Source organism: Toxotes jaculatrix, chromosome 20 (assembly GCF_017976425.1).
Source record: "Toxotes jaculatrix isolate fToxJac2 chromosome 20, fToxJac2.pri, whole genome shotgun sequence".
Lineage (NCBI taxonomy): Eukaryota > Metazoa > Chordata > Actinopteri > Toxotidae > Toxotes > Toxotes jaculatrix.
Window position 1 is genome coordinate 11733061 of NC_054413.1, and position 16040 is coordinate 11749100.

Sequence of the window (16040 nt, forward strand, 5' to 3'; positions counted from 1 at the left end):
GCACCCTGACTGAGAACTACTCCAACCAGATGTACTTCTTTCAAACACCCCAGTCTATATCTCGTGTCATGTTTCAACACTGTGTGCAAAACCTAAGCACATAACATTTGTATACACACGGACACACACACACACACACACATACAGATACAAATTGCATGCAAGCAGTTATGTGTAGAGCGAACACCTGTGCAGGTGTCTGCATTATAGCTTGCAAGGAGTAAGAGCTTGGCAATTTCTAATCTATTTCAAAATCTACTTCTTCTTCATTCCTTAGAAGACATTAACATTCAGCTTGTGAAAACAAAAGAAAACCTCTTCCTCAACACTTCTAGAAAGAAAGGGGGGGATTTGCATATAGTGACCTGGAGTCACTGCACACCTCATCTCATTCTTTAGTTTCATTTAGCCACAAGAATATAGTATAAAGCTACTTTTAAATAGACTGCCAGAAAGTGTTATCAGATTCATTAAGATAACTCCAAAATCTCAAGAGCCATTTAGGCACTTAAAGTGATTAGAGTTGCAGCAAATAAAACAGACAAGGATCCAATCAGAAAACAATAAAGATACACTGGGTTTAAGAGACGTACAGTACAAGACCCACCTAAGGCTAAAACTGTATACCTTAGGCCATCATTGCATGTCAATTAATATTTTGGCTACAAATTAATTTTCATATTTGCTTTTAAGACAGTCATTAGCACTTGAGCTTTTAATAATTTAAAAGAAATTGAAACATTCAGGCAAGTCAGAGCCTAAGCAACATCAGTTGTAGCCAACAGGAGCTGGGCATTTGTTACATATTTTTGGTCAATAGGTCATGAGAGAACCATGCAGATGAGTGCGTGAAAGACTCACCTGGCAAAGATGTGCAACCATTCTCTAGAAGAGAGGCATGCATGAGAGTGAGAGAATGAGTGAGACGAAAAGAGAAGAATAAAAACAAAACCAGTGAGGGCAAAAAGGACAGCAAACATGAGTGTCGGGTGGGGGGGGCAAAGACAGCAGAGGAGAAATGACGAAGACACTGGTAAAAAAACAAACAAAAAAAAAAACACCATCATAAAATAAGGTGAAATTCCAAGTCAATAGATAGACACAAGTCAGCTGGATATTTGCAGGTTACGTTAGTCTCCGTGTAAATCTCTTAATGAGCTCTGTATTTACAGAGCTTGCTGGCAGAAGAGCAGAAGACACAGTCAAAACTGGCAATGGCAAAAAGGATAAAAGTGCCGGGTGCAGAATTAGTTGATTAGGTTTGGGACATTAGTGTGATTATCATAAACAAACCAGCAATCACCCCAATTTGAGCACTGCCAAGAAGACTGGCAGCCTCTACACTGTGCTTGACACTACATTGCATGTTAGCTGAAGTTTGGGAATGCCTTGTGGCACAAATCAAGAAGAGGGTGGTGTTCCTTCAGTGCAAACAGAACTAAATCTTTCTCACAATAGCAGATGGTGAAATCGGTGAATCACCAACAGAAAAATTACTTTCAACTTGAGCGAAGCTACAGAGACAAAAATTCTGACTACAGATGCAACATTGTTTTTTATGCGGTTTATGGAGAACGTTGTATCTGAAACTGAGCTGACAAAACAGAATGGCAATACTAATGATAATTATGATGTCAAGCTGATCTTGACATTATATTGACATTAACTTGCTAGTCTAGTATCACAAGTAAACATACTGATAATTTATGCAACACATAGCACCTTTAACCATGACACTTATTATTAAGAAATTAAAAATGGTTCAATGCTCATCAATAAAGGTGTAGTTTAGATGGGAATTTATAAGATGAAGATGACTGTGCTCTCTGCAGCTCTCTCTAAATTTCCACCCTGCTTAGCCTTGCTGTTGTGTGTGTATCTATTGGACAATAAGACAAGAAGCCTGTGATGATGGCATTAATGAAGGGGATATAAGGAGGAGATGAGGAGCAAAAGGAGCAGCAAAAGTGGGGTTACCTCTCGTTTAGCAAGGAGGACATTGGGGACGATGTGAGGGAGACAGCGGCCCAGCATTAACATCACACTCTCCTCGCTGTCTGCTATACGAGACACCTGTAAACGAGAGGGAGAGTTATATACTGAGCTGTCGTGAATGAACTGTTTTTATATCCAAGTGAAAGAGTGTGTGTGTGCTGACCTCTGCTCCCAGGCGGCTGTCTGAGCACATTCTGCAGAAAGACAGCAGGGCTTGCTGGAAGGCCGGGGATAACTTCCTGAGACACGGCAACCAACAGGAGACGAATAACAGTCACTACAGTCCACACTGCTTAACCTGTACTGCACAAGAACTCTGGACATTCCCCTGAGAACTTATTTCTGCAACTCTCCAATGTAACTGCTGTGTACTTCAGGGAAGTTAAAAAAGAAATATAGCTAGATTGATTTTGGCCACAAAACATTATAGCAGCACTCATGCCTGTTCAACAGCATGAGCTGGACATTTTCAAAGGTGAAATATATGAGTGTATAGAGAAAACAGAGTATTCCTTTGACCACTAGTCATCAACTCCAAACATACTACAGCATGGGTGGGATTGTGGCAAGAAATGTTTATACATGACCAAAAGTTCAATTCCCACTTGAGCTACCATGGGATCTGAGGAAATGAAGCAAATGCCAAAAACATTTTTCCTCAAGAGGGCAGCAACTCGCCTAATAAAAGCTGTATTGACCGTGTCTACATAGTCTGTTAACTACTTCCATCTAGTGGTGAAGTTTGGTAACTACATAGACATTAAATATTTTTATTTTCTGTAACTCTTGAGTCAAGTGACTGATGGCAAAATCTGAAAGGATTAAAAAGGAGACTCTACTTTACAACCCATAACTGTCAAGCAACACACAGACAAATATAAAATCACTGATAAAAGGACTATATTTAGTTCATTCTTTGACATTCTCTGTTTTCCAAGATCCTTGACTTTCCACTCACCTGTTTGGCTTATCAAACTGAACAGGAGGCCTACTCTTAAGCTTGCTGTGGGACTGTGGGTGGGACTGTGATGTGCTCTGTGTAGAGGGGGGCTCCGGTTCAGCTTCTGGTTCTGAAACCCCCCGGATATCGAGATACTGGCCATTGTCTGTAGGAGGCTGAGGGTAAGACAAGATTAAGTTAGGGTTAAAGGGTCCCTCAACAAATGTGCAAACACACTGGAATCATGTGAATGTTTTGCAGATTTTCTATGATTTTGTGCATATTCAAACTGACCACATACCACAGAAAGCGGGTCAGTGGAGGAAGTAGTGGAGGCAGCTGCGGAAGAGGAGGGGGGATTAGATGTATTCTGGGAGCCCAGGTCCAGAGTGGCCAGAGGTGGGGAGGACACAGTCCTTTTCAGTGTTTGAATCTCACTGTGAGATAGAGGAAATGAGAGAGCCTGTCAAAAAAAAAAAAACCACTACATATTTCTTATTAATGTAATGTGAGCCAATGAAACAAAGGTCTACCATCCAGAAGTAGTGGTAAAACAGTTCTGTAAAATGCCTTGACTATTATGTACTGTTGTAAAGTAAATTTGTCTGAAGCATAACGGTGGCAATTAAAGATTCCATATGGAAGGAAAACAAGCTGCACTTATGTATCAGAGCAGGGTTTCCTCTGTAATAACATGCAGCTGCAGTGCCTTTTCATACTGATTCCAAATTTTCATACTGATTCCACCTCATGGCCAGTTTTGGTCACAGTTATGGTGATAATGTGGACTTCAAGTGATGAAAACATGTTCAGGTTTAGCGCATAAATGCTGCATAAATAAAGGAAACCATGTCAGCAACATGGCATACTAACAGTGGTCATATGACTATAAAAATATGTAGCACAACTGCACCACTCTTACATACAGACTCATTTATTGGTATATGACCACAAATATGCACTCATGCACACACCTCTGCAGTTTCTTGATTTGCTCAACTAGGCTCTGCTTCTCATTGTTGAGGAGGCTGATCTGGTACTCCAACTCTTGCACGACTTCTGTCTGTTGCTATAGAGGGGGGAAAAAAATTACACAGACACTTTATAACCTCAGCTTAAGAGCTGCTACTCCAGTAAGTCAAAACTTTTCATGAGTTGGTGATATCTCAGCAATTACTGGAAGAAGCAGCCACTTTTCGGAGCAGCCTTTTTTGAAACAATGTGACTGTGATGACTCAAAGCAATTAACCTTCAGGGGAAACTGTCTTCTCAAAAATGCACAGATATTTCAGCCACCTTCTGTCTAGAACTTTAACTCATACAAAGAAAAGGGTTGCGTGTCTGTGATAATGAATTGGCTAACTTTACTTTGGAACTGCAACTATTTTATTATCACAAAGCATTTCATGAAGCAAAAGCAAAATATGTCACAGAATCCCAGAGATAGCACCAAAAGTCCAACATGGATGAAATATTCAGCACTTCAAAGAATTCCACCTATACGTGTGTGTATGTGCATACCTGTTGTAAGAGGTCAGGCTTCTTTGGGGGATCTTGGGTGATGCAGTTTCCTGGAAGATCGCCCAAATCCACCCCTACTGACACATCAACCACATTCCGAGGCGAAGGGAGGGGGGTGCCACAGTTCCTGTAGAGCTGTAATAGGTCAGGGGGTTTGGGGATATTGAGGCCGACATCGTCCCACAACTCAAAGTCCTGGAAAGAAACAGAAATCAAAATTTAAGTAAATAGTACTAAGATGTGGCAGAAGTGGGGGGTGTCCTCTGCATAGATAATGCAGGGCACAATGCAAGATAAGAACAGGACAGTTGATCCCATTTGCTGAATTTATTTATGGTCACATGACCCTACCCCAGCTCTTAGACTAGTGTCCTCATGTAAGTCGGATAGCTCTTATTTAGGTATAAAGACTCTACTGTAAAGTAGGGAGAAATAAATTATATAAAAAAAGTCTAAGTCAAATGTCTAAACTCCATTTAGACATTTGTTATTCTGTCTTTAAAACATGAGGCAGCCAGGAAAAACCTTTACCTGATCGTCGTTTTCATCGGAGAAGGTGATGGATGAAAGTTTGTATTCGTTTTTTAATAAATATTCATTCACAAGGAAATTTAAGGCTCTTTTCTCCAGTGGGCGTATGGGCTCCTGAGGTAGAGAGGAAAGAGAAGCTGTAAAATTATTTACTCAAGGCCTAGCAGCGATACCCTCACAGGGGTTTCAAGGAACGCATCTAATCTTCTGATTCATTTGAGATGAGGAAGGAAAATTCACAAATCTTTGCATTTTCAGCACTTAAAAAATAAAATTCCCCACCTGAATTTCAGGGCTCGACTTGAAGTTTTTTCTCTCCTGAGAGGGCACTTCGCTCTCTGAGAAAATTAAGAAAATGTCGGATGAGTTTGAAAGTATGCTAGGCGCCATTCAGCTAAAGGAATTCTCTTTGAAACAGAAAGGAAGAAAGCTGTAACAAAAGAGGGTTCAGGTGGAGAAGAAGTTAAAAGTACGCCACACCTGCTGCCTGAGTCAAGTTGGCGCGCAGAGCCTGAATGGTCTCCTTTGCTTTCCGTAGCTCAAACTCCAGCACTGGACAGGAAGTGACAACACACACACACAGGAAGTGCATCCAACCAAAGACAGGGAACAAACAAATAAAACAAAGATGGGCATGAAAAACAAAACAACCACACAAAAGTTCTTAAGAGTCATAAAACAAAACAACCAAAAAAAGGATGCATGCAAATCATGGGTCTAAGGAACGCATGCAGCAGAGGATCATGGTAAAGCCGGCTGTATGACAATTTTGTTTGACAAGAGTGTGTAATGCATTGAGACATTTCTCAACAGTAGGATTTCCTGCCCTTGTTTTTCTCCCATTTATAGCACTTATGTGTTTGACTTAAATAAAATGGGAGTCAAATTACTTCAGTTGTAGCTGAGGTGAATAAATCTATTCATGCTACTGAAATGTAGCGTTGACAATCTAGGAGCTGTCTGACACAGGATTTCTTCCAGGCAAATGCCTTACTAACCAGCAATTAAATAATTTGGTTTCAAGCCACTCAAAGGACATTGCTCAGGTTTTTACTTCTCAATAACCTAGGCCATCATACTATGAACAACACAGTCTGAGCTATAAAACGTATGAATCAAAATGCCATTGAGAACATGTTATTGTTTTTAACATAATTCATAATAACATAACAAAGCTGTTTCTGACTTCTTGTACAATCAGAAGCAGCAGACATTTGGATGAAATCTTTCATTTGTACAAAGGAAATTGAAAGACTAAACTAACGCTGAATAAAGAAAAAGAACACACAAGATCTTGGACACGTTAAGATAAAAAACACACGCAAAAAGTAAGAAGCGATGGAGCTGGAAAACTATGTTGCATAGCTGTGCACTGAAAATCTGCCATAAGATCTGATCTGATCCTGTTGTTGTCCCCCAAATCCGTTGTTTAATTTCTAGGGTTGTGGTTCAACTGGTCTTAAGCCACTACCAACGGAAATATGAAGAGCAGGTTAACGTAATTATCGGTCCTTTTTAATGATAGGCTAGGTTGTGTAATTTTCTCCAAAGGTCATTTTCAATTTTCAGTTACTAAAAGAAATGTCACAAATACAGGCTGAGCAACACAATTCACCTATCCTGACTCCCTCATCCCTAACATTTTCAGCAGATCAAGAGTGCACAGCATGCAAGCGCAACAAAAATGGAAAACCAAGAACTGAATAACGGGGAGAGGAAAAAGAAAATAAAGCAAAAAAGCTAGTCTGGATGGAGTGACTTGTCCAGTATTGTTCACTGGGGTTTGATCAACGTCAGGAGAAAGCCAGAAAACCCAGAGTCAGACAGCTGGGGGCAGGCATCTTGACAAGAAGAACGGGTCGGGGGGGGGTGGCGAGGGGAAGGGGGAGAGTCGGGGGGGGGTGAAGGAGGGGAGGAGGGTGCCAATTTGGGAAAGTGGGCAGTGTGTTAATAATAGTCATTTTTGAAAAGGTGCATAATTTGTAGCTGGGAGAATGGAACCAAAATCTCTGCTGCATGATTTTTAAATTGTGCCCTTGTACTATTGTATGTTTACTATCCATCAACTGACACAAGCCCCAAACCATGAGCAAGTTATTTCACTGTTTACATTTTAGGCGTCTTTGACTTGAGAGTCTGCCCTGTACAAAATCCTTTATTTACTATGCAATATACACATTACATTTACAAATCATAGATTTAATTCTTTTACAGTAGTCATGTTGAATCTCTCTGTAAAACCACAGTAAAAAAAAAAAAAAAAAAGAAAGAAAGAAAGAAAGAAAAAGAAAACATAATGCACAAAGTATGCCAGTGTTTAAACAGTTTGTGCACAATTCAATAAATCCATGCCACAGTTATGGATTAGGGCTTCACTGACTAACACTGACCAGATGGGTGGATGACTACAGAAAGCTGGCAATGGATAATGTAAACCATTGTACTATGGCTAAGAAGTAATGTTTTCATGTTACTGATTATAAAATACAAAGACGAAAACAAGAGGGAGAATAAGTTCAAATGAAATGAATGGTCCCTGCATGGTAGCACTGTCCCTTCTGCAGTAACGTTAAAGTGAAATAATTAACTTAAAGATGCTGCTTGTATTTTAGCAGCAGCTGTTAAACCCAGTGCTCTGCAATTAGGTGCCATCAGTGTCAGACTCAACTGTTAATGTATTTGACTTAAACTATCTAATGTTGTGTCACGACAGAGCCACAGGTGGGAAGGGAGTGTGAATTCAAACGATGCTGAGACACGTCCTGTACCTAAAATACCACAGACTGACTCAATAGTGGGACAGCTGAGGATGCGAGGACACCTCTACTGAGTTAAAGAAACATACTGGATTTTCATGTTGGAAGTGGATCAAATGTGTTTAAAATTGTGCTCTTTATTTTGTAATTACTACTTAAGCAGATGCAGTGCTACTGTGACAGAATATAAACACATTAAAATTTTAGCTTGCATTAAACTGACATCACCATTACAGTCTATGATCCAGCTGCCGGGGTGTCAATCATATTATTTCTATGCCACCCTTGCATTCTGTTATCTTCTCTGTGCATCTCTTATTTGCCCAAGGTAAGCCAGGTCTCTCGCTTTTCAGCCCCTTGACAGCACGGTTTATCTTACCCGCCACTCGCTCGTCCGTCTCTCGGTTGCCATCATCTGAGTAGCGGGCGAAGTCCAACGAATCCAAAGTGCTGATGCTGCCTGCTCGATCTAAACAGAAATACAGAGACAGCAGTGAGACAAGTCCACCACACAGATAAGTCCACTGTTGAATCCTTTAGCGTAAAAATGTGACAATACATTGACTCTCAAGAAATACTGCTATACACAGAGAGGAGCTCTGCAGGGACAGGGTCAGTTACACAGTAGCCCCACTGCAGTAAGGATTCAGTATTTTGCTTAAGAACTCTTAACCAGGCTGGAAGCATTCTGACACTTAAGTTAAAGGATGGTGACTAACCCTTCTAAAAAAACAGATGGAAACTTTATTAGATTCAGCTAAAAGCAGAGACCTTTAAAAACAATGTGGGAAGGTTATGCTTCAGCCAAGAACGCTTTGACTCACTGCACATGTGGGGAAAACAAATCAATCTTTGCTGAGACCTTCACTTGATGGAAACGTCCATTTCCAAACTAGCAGCACAAAACAACAACCTTACACCTGGGTGTAGGAACGCCAAAAGTATTGTTCACTCAAAGAAAAGATAAAGCTGACACATAAACATACTTGTGATCCTATTTCACTGAGCTAGGCTGACCGGGCTTAGCCAATGGTGTTAGCTTTCCTTCCACTGCAATACAAGAGCAAGATTGGCCTATTTGTTCTCTGATATCAAGGCACAGTAAAAAGGTCAAGCCACATGTAGCATGTGGTCTTGTTAGCCCTAAAGCAATTGCTTAGAAAAGCTAAGGAGCAATGACAGTGAATAACGATGCCGGTTTTCAAGAAATAATTTCCTAACCTGACAAAAACTATTGTTGGTGCACAAATGGATATTATGATTTAGTATTCAACCTAGAGCAAAAACACACACTACAGATTGAGATCACCGGTTTTGAGCTCAATTAAAACAAGTTTAAAAAAAGAACCACTACGGTTCTTTACAAATTAGATGGCACCCATTAGTGACCTGGGTAAAGTCCTGGGTTTTGTCTGGGTGTTAGAATAAGCTATGGTGATTCATATAAATGCCTGCTTACCTTACAAACTTATATTATCAATCTTCCTTTCTTTTCTCAAACTGTCCTCGGAGTAGATGATTACTTGGTATCATTCAAATCACTGAGGCCTTTGAAAAAAAGTGGCTTTAGTAGCAAGGGAAACTTAGAGGAGAATGCCAAAGGAAACCAGTGTTTATTAAATAATAAATACTAGATGTTAACAACCTTAAATTTGGGGTAGATTTGCATGGTGAACTTTGACTTTGCACTCAAAATTGTGCATACATGTCTTTCTATGGTTGTGTGGACAATTTTTAATTAAAAACTGTCCTCACAGCTCCAAAGGGATATTTGAGGGTGAAGACTTGTTTTTAGGGTTAAGGTCAGAATTAGGTTTAGGTTAGGGTTAGGGTTAGGTTAGGATAAGGGTTGGGTTTAGGCATTTAGCTGTGATGGTTAAGGTTAAGGTAAGGGGCAAGGGAACGCATTTTGTCAGTGAGTGTCCTCACTCACTACATAGAGACCAGCATATTATGTGTGGCATGTTCAAATGTCTGACCATGCAGTTTCAAATGTCTGACCATGCAACACACACACTCCCAGTCTTGTGACTGTGAAGTGACAGTGTTTAATTTGCTGTGAGTATCTGTGTGTGTGTGTCATTGTTCTGTCATGCTCATGTCAGGTTAATCCCTTTCCCTGTAGAGAATTCTTCCAACTGTCAATACCTCCTGATAATGTGTGAAAATGCTTGCTGTAAGTAGTTCTAATCTATTTGGTGCATCAGTGGATAACAGTGCATTTGTAAGTGTGCATGAGAGAGTAAAAAAAATAAAAACAATGTGCAGGAGCATGTACAGATGTCTTTTGCGTGTGTGCCTAATTTGCAAAAAACAAGTATTTCTTCATGGCTGACCTTTCAGTCCTATGCCTGTGGTGTGCATTGTCTAGACTGTGACTCTTCACAGCTCTTCACTGCACTCCTGCTAGGCAGGTTGTGCTATACAAACACACACAAATATAGACACACAAATCCATGCACAGCCTCTCTTTCGATCTCAATCTCTATCTGTGTGCTCTTGAGTATGAGTGTCACTGTCTCACATTCAATCTCACATTCAATCACTCATTACAAACGAGCCTTTATCAGTGTGCTGAGTAAGTAAGCCTCTTTATCTCTCAGCTAGTTTGCGATTTAAAAAATATATCACAAAAACGATTGAGAGGAAAACAAGAGGGGTTTTTTTAGAGACAAGGAAAAGGAAAGATGGACACAGAGGATAGTTTTTGTGCATTGGTAAGTAGAATAAACAAAGCCCGTAAACTGGAGATGGAGAGAGGTGCAATACGAAGATACATGCAGATAAGGAGAGACGAGTGGACGGATGGTTACCAGGTATCCAATAACCTTTTATTTTAAATGGAGGGGATGTTCCGGCAAGACTGTCAGCTGTTTAGAATGCAGCTATAGAAATGGGATGAAACAATGGGGCACAAGTTTTAAAGAATGCACAGCAGGGCTCCACACTTCTTTTTTTCATGAGTCTTAATAAAGGGATACAAAGACACAGTGACACAAAAAGACTTTCTGCTTCAGATTGTATTTATTTATTTAATTATGTAATTATTCATACTTTAAACTGTATAAACGGTATGAACACAACGCTATGAAGTGGTGTCTAGAGTGTCCTTTGCACTGATGAGTGGATCACATGATTTTTTTTCAGACAGCACTGGTTGTGCAGTGGTTGCATCCATGTCATCGTTGTGTTATCAACCAAAAAAACTGGAACTGCTTGGGTTGAATTTTCTAACACTTTTGATTCACACGTGCCCCTAACTACATCTTACAGTTCACACACATCTATTTTTAAACGCAAACGTGAGTGAAACACTTGCACTGTCAAGTCCTGCACAGGCAGGTGCACATTTCTCTCACAATATCAAAGTTCTGAAAATATATTCCACAAAGGCTGACAACAAATAAGCCTAGGCCCTAGGGTATAAATTGAGCATATGATTATCACATGGGACATGCTTCTACACATAAACAAATATATACGTATATACAAATGGGAAAAGGTACCACACTCGCTGTGCTTAGTTAGCACCAGTGCCAATCAAATACTAAAACACAATAATAACCCATGTTGTGATATGCACCATTGCGCATGAACACTAACATACACATGCACAGAAACACCTGTGTTCGCAGATACACACACACACACACACTGCTTAATTAAAGCCACTGTTATGAACAGGCAGCCAGTCGGAGCTGGTCCAGAACTACATGGAGCCTGGCCAACACTCCAACAATATCATTAATCACCTTCTCACACAATACCAACTCCCTACCCCAGACAGAGGAAATGATGGAGAGAGATTATAAAGTGAGAAAAAGAGAGAAAGCATGTGAGGTTGGGCCAGCTAATAGGAATGCTATTAAGGGAGAGGTACAAACGGTAATTTAGTTTCAAAAGGCTGACAATGACTACCTCTAAATCTTGATCAAATGAACTGGTGTAACTGGACCTTAACTGTGCTGACCATGAAAACTGTGTTTGCTGTGTGGTTGACCTGGATTGCCGCTGTGCCACATTTGCAGACATGCAACAGGAGAGCACATAAATAATGGTTACCAACAACCTAGCCTAACTAACCCAACTTATCACGTGATATTCAACCAATCTGAAGTAACAGATGGTAGATGGCTGCAACTACAAATTAACATTCAGATTCTTGCCCTGAGATTATATAGTGACTTTCTGCTATCCCATATTACGTCTTACATGGCAAACCACACATACTTCTTAGATATGGCAGCTTAGTGTTGGCCTTGTATATGGTAATTTAAGTGACTTGCATGATACCCTGTAAATACGTTGAAGCAAATAATTACCCAACTAGCCAATGAGGGGCAGAGAGCAAAACCTTCAAGCCTCCTTGCCGCATATTAGCAAAGTGGTGAGAGATGACTTGATGTGTCACGTGGCTTAGAGAAACAGCTGCAGATATAATGCAGCTTGTAACACAATCATTATCCATACCCATGTTCAGTGCAATCAGGTGCTTATGGCAGTAAGAGACACTGGTCATGTATTCATAATGATCACATCAGTGACACTTCTGGTTGGTCAGCTGAAGGCTGCATGCTTATATTCTTGCTTTTGATGATCAGAACCCTTACCAAATATCTGAAGTGTATATAGCACTGCACAGGCTGAGCACAGAGCAGCCAAGCAAACTAGCATCACACTCACCAGATTATGTATAATTTCTTGTATCATGCTTTTGACTAGCTGGACTCTAACTGCGAGGTTATCATGCTGTGCCATGTCACAAGGTGTTACACAGTCCATTTAATCATATGATACGCCATGCATCCTTTCAATGCCCTCTGAGGGCATAACACTCTGCAGACTGGATTGATTTCAATACTAAGTAAATTAAAGGTACTGTAGAGGTTGTTTCTTTTGTAGGGCTATAATGGTGTAAAATCCTTTAGCATCACACAGTAAAAGGCAAGGTTTTGAAAGTGCTGAACAGATAGCTACTCTGTCAACAGGAGAAGACATTGTATGAATATCTCTTCCCCTTCAACAATTACTTAACTGTATTTTAATGTTGCAGTGCAAGGAAGGGGGATTCTGCCCTTCGAACATGAGTAAAAAGATCATTCCAGTGATCACATGAGGTCTTGGCTATCAGATTATACTGAAAAGAAAAGTGACGTGGCCTCGGGCTGAGTCCAGTGCTTTCCTGACTCCCATCAGCTGCTTCATTTATTTCTGTCTGCATATGGTAGATTTGACTTTGCAGCGCCGTCCAGGATTTAATATTTTTATGAACCTCTGATGTCATCAACAGCTAATGAGACCGTGATTCTGTTTTCTCCGTGACCTTCCTGTCTGCCTCACAACAGGAGAGCTGTCAAGTCCTGTCATGACTTTTGATGACGCCCTCATTAAACATTTATTCTGTTCCCTTGTTCCAACCTTTTTGGAGTTTGTATGATAACGCAACCACCTTAGAACATCACTGCTGCTGCTGTAGTCATATATAAAGTCAGTGTATTGTATTTAATTCTACAGGGTGGGGTTTTATACTGACAGACAACAGATGCAGTGAATCTGACTGGCTGCTATCTGCTGAAACTAGCCTGAGGCCAGTTGCCTTGACCCTCACTTAGGACTATACAACAGTCTCCTGAGATATCAGGTCATTGTCCATGGCTACTGCACCTGAAGGAAGAGAAATCCTCTGGTTACAAAACCACATTCTCTCATTCTTCAGAATTTATTTAAATGCTTCTCTCAGTTGGTAAACTGCCAGATGTTTATACAGTGAAAATTCATCATCTAGACTTGTTGCTCAGGTTGGAACAAAAAATCCCCCAGAAATTTACAACTGCAGTGCCACTGTCACGACATACTGTAAATTCCCTGAGCCATTCATTCATAAACTAAAACACTGATTTGATGGGAATTGCTGAGGAAGAAGTCCTCAAATGTATGACCTGCACATCTACTAAAAACTGTGCCAAGAAACATTTCCAGTTCACTCTGCCCTGATTCTAAGAGTACATACCACTGTCAGATTTGACACAAACAGAAAGTAATATTTATTTCCTTAATTTGAATGGCCTTTTTTCAGGTTTTCAGTGGCAGGTTAAAGGAAAGGAAAATTCATAGACTAAAGCGCTTTCCGCTCATGTGTCTCAGACTGTTTTAAAGATAGGGTGGATGTGTCACCATCCACCCAGGGTTACTAACTTCCAATCCTTTCTCTCCTGGATCTATAGATATATATCTTTGACAAGCCAGATCCAATCGCTTCAGTGGAGAATGTCAAGCTGACTCATTTCCATTAAAATTGAAGAGTCATTAAGAGGATGCAGTTTTTAAAAATGTGCAGTCAGCGCAAACTTTGTCACTTTCAATTTGGATACAATCCTCTAAACCTTATACAAGGCTTTTGGAAGCTCCATCCTCCACGGTACAATATCCTCATGGTGTATTTTATTTCTATTTTAGCTCTATTTCAGTGTAGCCAATTTGCTACTTTCAGACCAGAGGGAGCTTTATAGTGCCTTATCCTGCAGGTCTGTGTTAAGTGTGAATAGATTTGCTCCACTCACCTCAAATGGGTGAAATGGGGCCACAAGTCACTCCCGTGCTTTGTCACATCAGAGTTGTAGATATTGGTACTACTACTCCTGCTGCTCTATGGCAGGCTTTATTTATTTGAGGCTTGGGCTATCACCATAGTTACCATTTGCATGGCATGTTTGTTTATGGGTCCAGCCACCGTATAATACTGCAGGCTACTCCATAAAGGCAACACTGTAAGTGGATGACCAGCAACCCAAAACAAAGTCTTGTTTCCCTGGCGTGGTCAAAACACTTGGTACAAAGCAACAAAACAGCAAACAAGGCACTGTCTTCCTAAGCCAGATGATGTTGGTTCAAACTCAGTTCAAGGCATGTAATGTCCTGCCGTATTTTCTTTAGCAAAACATTAAATTCCTACCAACTATAGCCTTCCCTTCAAATTCAAAATTGCTTTATTGGCTTGACAGCTAAATAGAATATTGAAAATGCAATGCACATTATAAAAGCCTTTTTTCTCTTGCTTCTCTTTGTCCTCTTCTGTAGCTGATCCTGACCTCTGACCTCTATGTGACCTACAGATAAGGGAAAAATATATTTTCCAACAGGGCTTAACTGCACTAGAATGACAGGCCTGTCATAGTACCCATCTCCACAGCACATCTCTTGTCAGCAGCTAAATACTGTGGTATAGCCTGATCACATTTCTGTGATGCTTTAGTCTGTGTGTCAGCCAGTACAGCTGACCCACAAAACCCGCTTGTTGGCTGTCGGCTCTATACTGGGAGGGCAGGTGCAGCAAGCGGATATCTCCTGATCAATTGGTTTCCAAATCCAAGCTAATGTTAGCTAGCTGGTGTGCTCACTTGGCGTAATGCAGCATTAATGACAGTGATAGCTAAAAGCTAACGCTACGTGGCTAGCCATGGGAGCAGCTACTTACTCAGTGGTCCTCCAGGTCCGAGGACCTGGTCTTTGGCAGGCGGAGTACCGCTCTGTCGCTCGAAGTTGCCAGGGTTGGAGAAATAATCCCTCAGCCTCGGGAGCTCTCTGCCTGCTTCCAACAGTTCGGTGTGAAACTCTAGGGCCGTGAGGATGTATTGGTCCCGTAATAGCTGAGCAGCAATGACATCCACTGATACCCGTGTCTCGGCGCTGCCTGCCATAGCGGAGGTGGCTGCGGCCGAGAAGGAGATGCCCTCACCGCTGGGGCTCGTCCGGTTGCTAGACAGCAGGAGCGTCGGAGGTTCCGCGTCCGCAGGCGGGGAGAAAGGATTGCCTGGCGGTGGCCCTGGCGCCCCGTCACTCGGGCTTCTCTCTGTGTCAACTGTTTCATTAGGGCGCCGTTCAGCCTCTTCCTCGGAATCACTGAGATTAAATGGGTTAACCGACGCCATTTTTGCACTATAAAGATTTCTAGCAATCTAAGCCAGCTAGGCTAATCAAAACCACCTCTTCCTGAATAGATAGTAAGCTAGCCAAGGTTTGGTAGGTAGCTTTGACAAGAGGAAAGAATGCAAAGCTACGATTGGCCAAGTTTTAGGAACGTTTCCCAAATGCCCGCCTCTTTTATGGGATACTAGAAAATGATTGGATACTGAATACAGAAAGGAAAACTGGGCAGGGTACATTTGACAACACATAGCTTATGCCTATGCTAGCTAATGTGTTGCCAGTGAACCACAAGCTGTGAAAAGAACAAATTCCTGTGAAACTGCAGTGTAACGCAAATAATTACATAGTAAAACTCAAATCAAAAACGATTT

The 16040-nt window shown here is 41.0% G+C and overlaps 1 protein-coding gene across 6 annotated transcripts in view; it reads right to left on the bottom strand.

The window, feature by feature from the left end:
- relch (RAB11 binding and LisH domain, coiled-coil and HEAT repeat containing) overlaps positions 1-15753 on the bottom strand; it is a 33074-nt gene extending 17321 nt beyond the window's left edge. For 2 of the 6 annotated variants that reach the window (XR_005896545.1, XM_041065808.1), the window contains exons 1-12: positions 15218-15753; positions 8123-8212; positions 5468-5539; positions 5270-5325; positions 4988-5101; positions 4457-4651; positions 3910-4004; positions 3237-3372; positions 2954-3111; positions 2159-2234; positions 1978-2073; positions 862-885 (exon numbers count right to left, since the gene is read on the bottom strand). Coding sequence is in view for 5 of the 6 variants with exons in the window: in XM_041065808.1 (XP_040921742.1) it covers positions 862-885; positions 1978-2073; positions 2159-2234; positions 2954-3111; positions 3237-3372; positions 3910-4004; positions 4457-4651; positions 4988-5101; positions 5270-5325; positions 5468-5539; positions 8123-8212; positions 15218-15671 (1566 nt within the window). In the remaining variant the exon portion in view is untranslated. The remainder of the gene's footprint in view (positions 1-861; positions 886-1977; positions 2074-2158; positions 2235-2953; positions 3112-3236; positions 3373-3909; positions 4005-4456; positions 4652-4987; positions 5102-5269; positions 5326-5467; positions 5540-8122; positions 8213-15217) is intronic. The other 4 variants (XM_041065805.1, XM_041065804.1, XM_041065807.1 and 1 more) reach the window with 4 other exon arrangements.
- Positions 15754-16040: the final 287 nt, after the last annotated feature.